At 41.9% G+C, this 12,897-nt stretch overlaps 1 protein-coding gene and 1 long non-coding RNA gene across 2 annotated transcripts in view; one reads left to right on the top strand and one right to left on the bottom strand.

Annotated features, from left to right (window-relative positions):
• Positions 1-5,533, top strand: part of LOC137351580 (uncharacterized) — a 57,135-nt gene extending 51,602 nt beyond the window's left edge. The window contains exons 2-3 of the long non-coding RNA XR_010969520.1: positions 107-332; positions 2,307-5,533. This is a non-coding gene — a long non-coding RNA (uncharacterized lncRNA). The remainder of the gene's footprint in view (positions 1-106; positions 333-2,306) is intronic.
• A 3,828-nt stretch (positions 5,534-9,361) lies between these two features.
• The window catches only part of LOC137351575 (thimet oligopeptidase-like), a 30,601-nt gene continuing 27,065 nt past the window's right edge, over positions 9,362-12,897 (bottom strand). Inside the window, exons 9-12 of the mRNA XM_068016135.1 lie at positions 12,611-12,797; positions 12,284-12,418; positions 11,677-11,813; positions 9,362-10,133 (exon numbers count right to left, since the gene is read on the bottom strand). Coding sequence (XP_067872236.1) covers positions 9,969-10,133; positions 11,677-11,813; positions 12,284-12,418; positions 12,611-12,797 — 624 coding nt within the window. The 3' untranslated portion in view covers positions 9,362-9,968. The remainder of the gene's footprint in view (positions 10,134-11,676; positions 11,814-12,283; positions 12,419-12,610; positions 12,798-12,897) is intronic.

The following is a 12,897-nucleotide window of genomic DNA, read 5'->3' as shown; positions in this document are numbered from 1 at the left end:
AGAGTCAGAGTTATCCTGGCGAACTCAGACATATGGTTTCATGGTCTGATCCCCATTCTTCATGCGTGAGTGCATTGAGTGACAATATGCTATTTGACTACTGCAGGCGGCATCTTGGACAAGTCAGCCTGCCCTTGGGCAGTGTTCACCCGTGAGCACCTCCTGAGATGGATCACTAGACAACAATCAGGCAGGTGGTCGAGGGGTTGGGGGGAGATGTCATTCGACCTGACTGTCTTCCTCTCTTCCATGGCTACTTTTGCACCCGGATGTCCCTGGAGAGGGAGTACAGTGTGTCCACCCGTGTGTGCACTCGAAGTCTTCGGTCACTGGTGGGTACTGGAGTGTATCATTGATCATCAGAGCCAGATTTTAATTTGAAGTGTTAAGTTTTCCTTTAAAGTTTTGGTGTTTTTTTTTGTTGGTTAGTGATGCCCCTTTAAGAAGAGGGCACTAATTACCTCCTTTAATTCGAAGAAATATGCAATTGGTTGAATATAAAAGAGGCAGAAATCTGTTTGCCTGAGCAACAATTCCCTTGAATGAAGTTTCCTTTACAGTTTTCCTTTTTGTTCTAGTTTATTAAGAAGGGGCAACTTTTTACGTCTTTTAAATATTTGATTTGTTATCATTGATTTGCATAAAAAGTAGAAAACGTCCCCTTAGTAACTATCTCTTTGAATTAAGTTTCCTTTAAAGTTTTCTCTTTTGTTACAGTTCACGAGTGTGTGCCCCTTTAAGAATGGGGGGGGGGGTCACATAACCTTCATTTAAATATTTGATTTAAAACCTGTTATCATTGGTCAATATAAAACAGGTAGAAATCATCCCCTTGGCAACAGTCCACTTGTTTCAATGTATTAATGGTGCCCCTTTAAGAAGGGGGGGGGGGCACTTTTACCTTTCTGTAATTAACAAGAACACCTATCAATCCTTTAAAATAAAAGATTCATACAGCAATCAGTAGCAGGGCCCCGGCTCATTTTTTTCCCTACCTAGGTGAACTGAGAGGAATTATCATGCCCCTAGCACTTACCCTAGCAGATATGGGGCATTTTTTAAAATAAGAAAGTAATGAGGTTATAAGGATTAGTTAAGCACCATGTGGTGCATGCATTTAACTGATAAGCAATCAGTGCAATGATATACCATTGAAGACTCTGCAAAAGTAACAGCTCTCCTTTTAAAAAGCTTCTATAGGAGAATCAGAGCCCAGAGAATTAACCTTAAATGACACATTGACCCCCTCTGCTGGATAGCTGAGGTAGAGCACTAACACAGAAATGCCAAAAACAATTTATGTTAATATAGCACACTTAATCCAGAAAAATGTCCTAAGGTGCTTCACACAGGGGTAATTAAAATACATGCTGAGCTAGTGAAATAAATATTGGAAAGGGTTCACCAAACTAATTCCTGGGATGGAGGGTTTGTCCTATGAGGAAAGATTAAATAGACAGGGCCTTTATTCTCTGGAGTTTGGAAGAATGACAGATGATCTCATTCCAACATACAAAATTCTTACAGGGCTGTTGCAGGAAGGATGTTTCCCCTGGCTGGGAAGTCCAGAACCAGGGGCCACAGTCTCAGAATAAGGGGCAGGCCATTTAGGACTGAGATGAGGAGGAATTTCTTCACTCAGACGGTGGTGAATCTTTGGAAATCTCTGCCCCAGAGGGCTGTGGAGGCTCAGCCGTTGAGTGTGTTCAAGATTAGGATCGATAGATTTCTACTTATTAAAAACATCAAGGGTTACGGGGATAGTGCAGGAAAATGGTGTTGAAGTAGATCAGCCATGATCTCACTGAATGGCGGAGCAGGCTCGAAGGGCTGAATGGTCTATTCCTGCTCCTATTTCTTATGTTTTTATGTGATCAAAAGCTTAGCCAAAGAGGCGAGTATTATGGGGGACCCCGAAAGAGGAGAGGGGTTGGAGAGGCAGGGTTTATGGCAGGTTAATTCCAGAGCGTGGGTCAAGGCAGCTGATGGCTTGCCTCCAATGTGGGTGCGGGATGGTTATAGGGTTGGAGGAGGTTAGAAATCAGATTTTACTTCAAACCTAATGACTGATTTATAGGACTGGCAGTTGCTGAGTTGCTGCAATTTGGGAGATTTGTTGCTCACTTTTTAGCCAATAAACCTGCAGCGCATGTTCAGTCTGCGGCTGAGTTTAAATCCATCAGTGTTTTTGTAGGGGCAGCCATGTGCACAGTGTAATATATTGTGTTATATTTGGATATTGGGTTGTTAATGGGTTAATTCTAATTGTTTAAAATGCTAATCATGTACTCTGTACATCATCACAGGAAGTGATGCAACATCACATGATTTTCTGATGCTCAACCATGGTTAGAGAGTAACTCTCTTCAGCCACCATGCAAAAAACTATGCGGGCTGGGAGGAATAGAACTCAAGGTCATAGGAGAACTGAAGGCAACCCTCCTATGGCGAAAAAAATAAATCACAGCAACATTGTGATTCAGAACCAGAATTGCTCACTTTTGAGCAGGACGTCCTGCTTGCATCTGATTTTCAGAGTAGAGGAACTGGAAAGCTGAGAAGATCAGCCAAAAAAACTCCAGAGCTGAATCCCACAGATGTTCGCAGGACTAGGAAAGCTGAAGACATCATACCACATAACTCTACATCCAGAAACCACGCCAGTGTGCCTGTTTACACCCAGAAAAGTTCCTCATCCACTCTTGCCAAAAGTAAAAAGAAAATTGACCCTATTGTGAAGAAGGAGTTATTTCACCTGTGACAGAACCAACAAGCTGGTGCACTGGGATGGTCCTGGTGCCAAAACCCAATGGATTTATCAGAATTTGCACAATTTTACACGGCTGAACAAAGCAGTTGAACGCGAAGCTCATCCTATGTCGTCTGTGGAAAGAGTTCAATCTTTACGAAACTAGATGCAAATAGTGATTTTTTAGCAACTGTCGCACCCCCGATGCAGAGTCTAAATTGCTCACAACCTTCGTTACTCCATTTGGGTGGTTTTGCTTCAACAGACTACCCTTTGGCATCACATCAGTGCCAGTAAACCTCCAGAGGACAAGCATCCTAGAAGGATTGGATGGAGTCATATGTCACATGGACAATGTCCTGATCCATGGATCCACTCAGACAGAACATGACACTGGAGTGCAAGCTGTGCAGAGGCGCCTAGAGGAAGCAGGACTTACACTCAACAACAAATGTGACTTCTCGCAGCCAATTGTCAAGTTCCTTGGGCATATTATGGATGCATCTGCTATCAGATTTGATCCACAGAAAACAAGAGCAATCAAGAAGTTTCCAGCTCCTCGGAACATGATTCAGCTCCAGAGATTCATGGGTATGGTAAACCAAGTCGGAAAGTTCCTGCCCAACCTAGCTGTCATCAATGAGCCTCTACGTCAGTTGTTGCGACAGAACAATACATGGTGCTGGGGGAAAACACAACAGAGGTCTTTTGAGAAAATCAAAGAGATGCTGATATCACCTGATGTGTCAGCTCACTATGACCCAGAGCTACTCACTATCATTGCTGCAGATGCTGGGAGCTGTACTCTTTCTGATACAGATGGAGTGGAAGTGCAGACCAGTTTGCTATGCATCCTGTTCACTGACAGAGACTGAACAGAGATATGCAATGATAGAGAAAGAAGCACTAGCTGCTATATGGGCTTGCGAGAAGTTCGCAGATTATGTTCTTGATCTCCACTTCAAGATAGAGACAGCTCTTAGTGACTCTTAAATTCGAAGGAGTTAGCAAAAATGCCTCCATGAGTACAACCATTCAGACTAAGGGTGATGAGGTTTGATGCAAAGACAGATTATGTTCCAGGAAAGCAGGAGAATACAGCGGATGCTTTGTCCCACATCCCAGTAGTAGATCTGAACAAGGTGATCTAGCCCTTGTTGAAGAGGTGGAAGCCTTTGCATCGACAACAACTACAACTTTACCAACAACAACTCAACGACTGAACAAAATCAGAGATGCACAGAAATCTGATGAAGAATGTGCTCTGGTCAGAGAATACTGTGTCAAAGGATGGCCAGCATACATGCCACACAATCCCATTCTCAGTAGGTACTATGAACAGAGAGGACACGTCAGTGGAATTGATGATTTACTCATCTATGACGAGACAGTGATCATTCCAAGAGTTCTGAGACTCAACATACTACAATGATTGCACCAAGGACATTTGGGCATCACAAAATGTCAAGCCAGAGCAAGATATTCCTTTTTGGTGCCAGGTCTCTCAAAGTTGCTAGAAGAGATGATATCAAGCTGTTTTACTGGAGACAAGAGAACCGTTCATGTCATCTTCCTTCACATCACGACCATGGCAACATCTTGGAATGGACCTCTTCGAACAGAGGTAAGATGTTCTTAATCGTATTAGACTACTACTCCAGATGGATAGAAGTCAAGCAACTGCATGGTCACACTTTTGAAGCAGTAATTGTTGAAGGAGATATTTGCAACACATGGAATCCCAGGCCTTGTAATCTCAAACAATGGACCGCTGTTAGCCAATGAATACTTTAAAGTGCTCACAGCATCACATGGATTGTCCATACTACCAGCTTACCAAGATACCCTCAAGCCAATGGTGAAGCTGAAAGAGGAGTGTGCTCAGTGAAAGTATTGCTGAAGAAGAACAATGACATCCAACTTGTACTTCTGAGCTATTGTTCAACTCCACTCAAAAATGGTCTAGTGCTATGTGAACTCCTCATGGGAAGAAGACTGAGAACTCAATTCCCTACTCTCACACACACACACACTCCTACTGCAAGCACAAGTTGATGACTTGGCCAAAGTGAGAGAAAGAGGACAAAGATTGTTCCTGCCAGATGTGGAACCATAACAAACGTCACAAGGCACGCAACCTGTCAAACCGTCAACCAGGAGAGCCAGTTTGGACCCGAGACCAAGCTCGCTGTGGACAAGTGGTTGAACAGACACCACATCCACGGTCCTACCTCATCCAGAGCACAGTATGGTGAGACAGAACAGACGTGCATTGGTTGCCATACAGCAACAGCCTCCTATCCCGTGGAATCAGTCATCTACCCAATCTAACCAACCAGAGATGCTGCATTCATCCACCAGTCTAGATGACAACCTGACTGGTGAACCTGAGTCATCTACCAATTCCTCTCCTGCGTCGCAGAGTCTGAGGGACCACTCGCAAGACTCAAAACTCCATCCCCTCCAAAGAAGAGGACCCGTCCTGGTAGTCTTGTGAAATCGCTACAGTGATTGTCAGAGGACCTAAGAAAACAAGATTAAGGACTGCAACACATTAGAGTTTAAAGTTGTGGTTTGTTTGATCTTCACCACATAGAAATGGGGATCAGAGACCTGGAGGGAGATGCAATATAATGTGTTATATTGGCTATCGGGTTGTTAATGGGTTAATTCTATTTGTTTAATATGCTAATCATATACTCCGTACATTATCACAGGAAGTGATGCAACATCACATGATTTGGTCTTGTACAGCCTCATGGAAGATGTAAGCCAGAGCAGAAAGATGTGTGCCAATAAAGTTCCTGTTGCATATACCTCTGCGGACTCCATTAAGTATTCCGTATTAGTCTATCTATATCAAGATTATACTTAGTAACATATTAAGTGCATCGTGGGATTTGTCAGGGTTGCAACAGTGAATACACCTTTGGGTTTAACCTTCTGACTAATGCATAATTGCACATTTTCTAACAATGACTTTTTTAGAACTGATTTTTTTGTGCTCATTATGGATGGTGAATGTTCTAGGAAATAGAGTAGAACAACTTTTCACTTTGCCATCTACAGTCAAGATCTCCTAGCATACTCAGGTCAAATAAACCATCGATCATGTAAAGCTGTATCTATAGTGCCACAATATACCTTAGAAGTTCACTTTCTTTCACCAATAAGTTTACACCACTGTCAGAATTACTCATTTCCACACTACCTGTTCTAGTGGTTGGTCAAATTATGCTAAATTCTAGATAATTTTGGGACTCTTCAACTTATAATCAGCAAGGAGAGTACACTTTTAGCCCATCAGCGTGGGCTTGATTTCGAACCACATCCCAAACAGGAGTAGGATTGTATTATTTTTATATTCTTTCATATGAGGTGGGTGTTGCAAAGTCAGCATTTATTGCCCATCCCTAGTTGCCCTGGAACTGAGTGGCTTGCTAGGCCATTTCAGAGGGCAGTCGAGAGTAAACCACATTACTGTGGGTCTGTAGTCACACGTAGGCCAGACCAGGTAAGGACTAATGCCCTTAAAGGGCATTAGTGAACCAGATGGGTTTGTATGTTAATTAATGATAGTTTCATGGCATTATTACTGGGACTAGCTTTCAATTCCAGATTAATTAATTGAATTTAAAATCCACCAGCTGCCGTGATGGGATTTGAACCCATAGCATTAGCCTGGGCCTCTAGATTACTAGTCTAGCGACATTACCACTACACCGCTGAAATCCCCTCATTTTAACATCATGTTTCAACTGACCTCAAGCACTAAACTGCAGTAGGCAATTTAATCAGGGTCCCTTCTCGAGTGCCAGCCAGTGAATCCTACTGGAAAGTGTGCATCTCAGATAATGAGGAAATCAAGTTCAGTTGTGTTGATATCTGTAGTTGAATAACCTCCTCTGACGCTGGTCTGGGTTCACATGAGAAAAATGGCTTCTCCAGTGAGATGTCTGAGGGATGCTAGTACTCATGGAACTGTATAAGTCAGTGTATTCAGAAAAGAAAAGGGAAACAAATAAGGCTACCATGGAAAAAGATCAAAAAAACCTCCGGTTAAAAGTACATGGTTTCCAACTTGAAAGCAAAATAGTACGGATGCTGAGCCTCTGAAATAAAAACAAAAAATGCTGAGAACGCTCAGCAGGTCGGGCAGCAGAAACAGAATTTTCCACATACCTTTCAGACTCAAAGATTTTTTACTACCCCAAACAACTTCCTCCACATCTGAAGTATTAAAAACATACACACAAAAATTTGAAACCCAGTTTTATTAACTCAAGTTCTAAAATATATATGAACTGTTTCTGCTAGCAGTTTTTGCATTATTCAGTACACACACATCAAAACCTCAACAAAGTAGCTCTCATTTAAGATTTTATTCCACAAAAAACTTGATAAAGCTCCAGCCAAACCATTGGGAGGATTGTAAATGTGTCTATTGAACAGCGGTGTTTCAGAGTGCCATATTCATTGTGTACGTTCCATAGTGCGTGTTTAGGCACTTATGTATCAATGATGTACTGTTAATGACAGTGGCACAGTATTCTCACTGCTGTATTAATGAAAACCAGGCGAACACTGTGCCTCCGGTGATGCCCAGAACTTGATGTTCTACAGGACCTGAGTGTGTGGGTATGAGGCACTGCAAAACATAGACGCTCCAACAGCGACAGGACTATGGTAAAAAATAGGAGGTCGTAAGTCTCCACTTGAGCACCACGCTGGCAGAAATATAAAAGCATCCTTTGTATCAAGCTGTATCTGATTACTGTATTATGTAACACACCTTATTTATGTCTGGTACAAGTCTCTGAGGTTATGAAAGTCACCTGCCAGTGTTTGATCATCACTTTTAGACCCCTTGTGACTGCTTCGCACTCAGACATATATTTAAAACATAGTTTATCTTTATTATAGATATTCCCAGTTATGACCTACTAGACTCTCAGCTGCTTTCTTGCTAATACAGTTTCCCAACTACACCATTAGAAATGCACAAAAATGCTTGGGTGTCAAAGACAATGTTATAATGTAAAGAGTTTAATAAGAGGTCAGAATCGTGTGTTTGTGTGGTGGGGAGTGGTGTAAGTGGAGAGGCTGAAGCCATAAGAGTAGTCTTGCCACATGATAACATCAGTTTCTCACCTAATGTCCCACTGAAGATACAGAAATCGCAGGCCTGGACCCCACATCCTTCATCGCTCAATGGAGTGGTAGCTAAGGAGTATCTGAGAAAGATATTGGTTGAGATTGTGGCCCTTAACTAAAAATTAAGTGAGTCACCACTGTGCCATTGTATAGGTTTTTTTTTTTATAAGAGGAGCAACTCTTTACATCACATACGGTCAAATCTCATATCATTGATTTATTGCAAGCACACTGAGCATGTAAAATAGCACCTCTGCCCCTGAGAAGATGGCAAAGTTGCCTTGATAACTAAGAAAATTCTTTCTTGCTGGTTATTCACTGTACATCCTGTTTGCACGGAAAACCTTTTCCATCCATTTCCACAGTAGATACATTTCCTATACGTAGTCAGTGGCACTCATTGTGCTGGCAGAAGATCATATGTGCCACACTACATATGGCCCCAGCTGTTCAGTGTGTCTCTGGGACTTAATGTGCAGCACATCTGGCTGTGGAAAGTTGTTAGAGCTGGGATTTAATGCTGCTCCCTCTCCTCTTGCTCTCTAGTAAGAAAACACTAAGGTGACAAGGTTATCCCAATGTTCACTGACTACAGAAAATATATTTATCAACTGACCAATATGAAATCAGGGACTCAGCAAGTAAGGATGCATGGCCACAAACATTCATCTCATCATCTTGTAACACAGTGTGTTGGAACACTCCCAAGTGACCCTCGAGCAAGCCACAGCTTAAGAATGTGAACCTGGGCAAAATGTTAGGGGAATACCCTCCCATATAGGACAGTGTCATTTCTGATTACTGAAATTAATTTTCCTTTGAAAAATAGTTTAATGACTGTTCAAAGCATAAATATTGTAAACCTACATCACATATAATTAGTTAGCCCACACCTATTGCCTCCAATTGCACAGGGAGCAAATTACTAAGTAACACAATGCACTATTAAAGCCAATTATGTTTCTTTTCTAACTTTCTGCCTTTATTCTCATGTTCAGATACAACTCCACAGGTGGCAGTGGCTCTCCTCCCATCACCTGTGTCAAATTTTCAAACAAGGTTATTGGATTGCATTCAGGAGCAAGGGCAGTGGCTGATTTCCCCCATCGCACCACCACCCCCCCCCCCCCCCCCCTCCCTAAGCCAGTTATGCAAGTCAAATTTAGTGTCTTCAGTTGTGATCAGCTAACGGAGCACAGACTGAGAACATTCCTGGTTTGTGTAGCTAAGTACCACATGGGACAGACCATCAGGGAACTTTGACAATGGCTTCAATCGCCATATTATGATTAAACTACATTCCATTAACACTCACTGCATGTTCTTTTTATCATAGAGCAAAACTTAGAAAGGGAAAGAAAAGTGTAGAAAACAAGCACATTTCAACATAAAAAGTCCCCTTTGTCCTAGTGCCCATAAAATATTTACATTCTAATCTTAGGCCAGTAATTTGTTCACACTAACATTTAGATGCTTCTTTTGCTTTTTGGTGCTTTGTAAAGGTAAATATTTATTACTAACAGTGCGTGGAAATTCCTTCTGCCATCTCTTCTGAACATGGCGATTTCTCCTAATGGGCAGGGACATTGGTGGCCTCTGCTCAATAGTCGTGCCTCACGTATTAGTGTATAGTGAGTAGTGGCGAATGTTACTCTGGAGGGCATCACAAGCCTAATCTTGTCCTCAGTCAATACCCTTGCACTCAAGACTATCAGCAGGTGTCAGTGAAGGACATTCTGCCACCCCAACTGCTGTAGTAATGGGTCTATTTATGTGAAAAAGAGCTTGTTTCTTCGGCCTTCTTTCCCCCTTGATTATGCAGAGATTACAGTTGAAAAGATTTCACTTAAATTATCATATGTCCTTTTTTTTTGGGGTTTAAAGCAAAGATTCTGCTGCAACTCAGAGCTCTAGTTAACCTATTGCCCTGCTACAGTTGTGCGATAAATTAACACTCAGAAAAAAATCCATCTGGAGACCAATCCATTTGTGATATAAGGAGAGATTCCCGTGCCACAGCAGAAGGAGATCTGTGCTCACATGATGTACAGTGAAATAAATAATCTCAACAGGCAGAAGGGGCAGAATGTTTGTCCTGATCCACTCTCAGCCCTTTGCTCAGAAGGAAGGCCTCCTGCTTTGGCTCACGTCCCAAGAAACTTTTCAGCATCTCCTCGGCATCCAAAGAACCGCCCGGTTTAAGAATGAAGTTTCGGTAATCCACGCCAACCTACAGCAGAGCAAGCACAAAATAGGTAGATTCGGGGAGTCTTTTATAAGTGAATAGGATGTACTTCATCGGGAAAGTCTGTAACTGGAGTGCACAAAGGAAAACCAGGTCTTGGCTGTGAATATATTATATCAGGGAATGGTAGCTGTAAAGTGTCAGGCGTAACCAGGAAGTCCCATGTTATGCTGGTGACTCGGGCTGCCAGAATACCTCGCTGCTCATTGGGAGTAACTGAAGCAAAAATGTAGATGCAGTTAAGGGGAAGCTAGTAAAGTACATGAGAGAGAAAGGAATGGAAAGTTATGTTGACAGGATTAGATGAAGTAGGGTGGGAGGAGGCTGGCGTGCAGCATAAACACTGGCATGGACCTATTAGGGTGAATAGCTTATTCCTGTTCCGCATATTCTATTTATGTATACTTTTTTTAAATGTTAAGAATAGGAGTTGGATTACCTGCTTTCTCATGACATTAAAAAATAGCGCTTTTATCAGGTGCCCTCAAGATCCAACGGGTCATAAGAACATAATAAATAGAAGCAGGAGTAGACCATTTGTCATCTTGAGTCTGCTCCGCCCTTCAATATGGTCATGGCTGATCTTCTACCCTAGCTACACCTTCCCGTACTAACCCCATATCTTTTGATATCCAAAAATCTGTGCATTTTAAACTTGGCTTGGCACCCAGTGGAGTTATATTCATTATGATGCTAAACCCAAATGATGTGACACCGCTTCCTGGATGGGAGGCGGGGGGAGTGTTAAGTTTCCTATCACTTGGTTTTAATGTGTTCAAGTTGGGAGCTGATGGAGTAATAATGTCACTTGCATATCAATATGCACCAGACTGATTTGCATTGATACTAAATATAACTGCACTCATCAACTGCAACCAGGATTCAGGATGCAAAGGGACAAAGGAAAGACAGCAGCAATTTTTAAAAATTACTTTAGAACATGTTCAAAAGATTTCCAAATTTCTGAACAGAGAAGGAGAATAGGAGCTTTTAAAATTATGGTGTTTGGAAAGTGTGAGCCTGGGGAATCAGTGATGAAGGTCATTAATTTAAAATTGTTACTCGCAGTGGAGAGATTAGAAGATATATATATATACCATGATTGCTGGAGCATGGAATGCTTTGTCACAGAGAGTGGTTCCATCACAAACCACTGTATCTTTTAAAGAAAAAATTGCATGAATATTTGAGGTGGAGGAAAATACAGGGTTATGGAGAGATAAGTGGTAGGGGGATTAGTTTTGAATTGCTCCAGTGAAGAGCAAGCACAGACATGAGGGCCGAATGGCTTTTTTCTGTGCTGTAAACTTGTACAGTCCTACTCCCCCTTTCACTTGTACTAGCACATCTAGCCTGCCTCAGCAGCCAGGGCTAGGGAGGGCAAAACTAAAGAAAAAATATCAGCCAAGGTTCCTGCTTCTGATCACTATTTACAACCGATATTGTAAAATTAGGAAAAACAATCTGGTTACAGATTTGGAAAGCAGTTATTTTAAAATCAGAATGCTGGGTAAAAATTGATCAGTACCTTTGAGCTCATGACGCCCTCTTGTCGAAATCGGGTGTAGAACATGTCCATTGAATAGACCTCACTCCAGAGATAACCGTAATACTGGGCATCATATCCACCAGCCAAATGTCCAAATGTGGCTGGCATATTAGTTCCTGAAAAATAAATACAATTACATTACCTTCTCACCTACCTGAATTCTTTTAAAATACCAAAGTCAATGTATTAATAATTAGTGCCATTTATATTTATTAAATTTTTCTAGGTGAGATCTGGACAGGTTACAAAGTGGGTACACACATACTTTGCTGCACACAGTTAATTATTTATTTCACAGAGCCTCTTCCTTGTGGGGGTGGGTTTGAAAACAGTCACATCAAACAAACAACAAATAGCAGCTCACTTGATGGCTCAGTTAACAAATCCAGCATCTACACCACACAGACCAGGAGGGGTCCAGGTTTGATCCCGTCTACGCTGAATTAGCGCATCTCAGACAAAGCAGCAGCAAGGACACTACAACTGGTCTTAGCTCATCTAGGTTGGATGTCTATTCCATGCTTTGGTACCTGCCTATCCACCATTTATTTCAATGCCAGAAAAGAAGAATTTTTCTTTTTGTTACCTGGTGATGCTGGAACTCCCATTATCTCTTTACACAGCCTGGCGTACTCTTCCTTGGCATCGACATCCATGTTCGTGCTCATGTGCAGCGATTGGTCAACCTTTGCCAAAACTATCTGTCGCAAATTAAAGAGACCTGTCGAATAGGGAAAGCAAGAGAAAATTGTTTGTACAATTCTTTGCAATAGCATCAGTGCAAAAATTGGTAAATCTATGACTGGAATGCCTGCAAAGAAAAAAGCAAGTCAACTCTGAAGCAAACAGCAAACTTTTGCTCACTTGTTAATTTGCTGTAAGGCTACACAGGAGTGAAAATGACAATACCTACCGGTGTTAGCTAGCCTGGATTTAAGGAGTTTTTCCAGCAGATCTTGTGGAATCATGCTCCCATCCTTGTAGTGCTTGGACATCCGGAGTAGGGGTTCTTTCTCCCAAACCCAGTTCTCCAACATCTGAGATGGAGCCTCCACAAAATCTCTCTCAACATGTGTTCCACTGAACATGGCAAACTCAGCCTGTCAGACAATAATAGGGTCACTGCATCAACTCACTTCATGGAACATAGGATTTGTGTTTAACTGTACAGAGAACAATTTATCTTGCAATCCACCTGAC

Source organism: Heterodontus francisci, chromosome 36 (genome assembly GCF_036365525.1).
Source record: "Heterodontus francisci isolate sHetFra1 chromosome 36, sHetFra1.hap1, whole genome shotgun sequence".
NCBI lineage: Eukaryota > Metazoa > Chordata > Chondrichthyes > Heterodontiformes > Heterodontidae > Heterodontus > Heterodontus francisci.
Note: the sequence above shows the minus strand (reverse complement) of the source record. Positions and strands in the feature narration are given on the sequence as shown.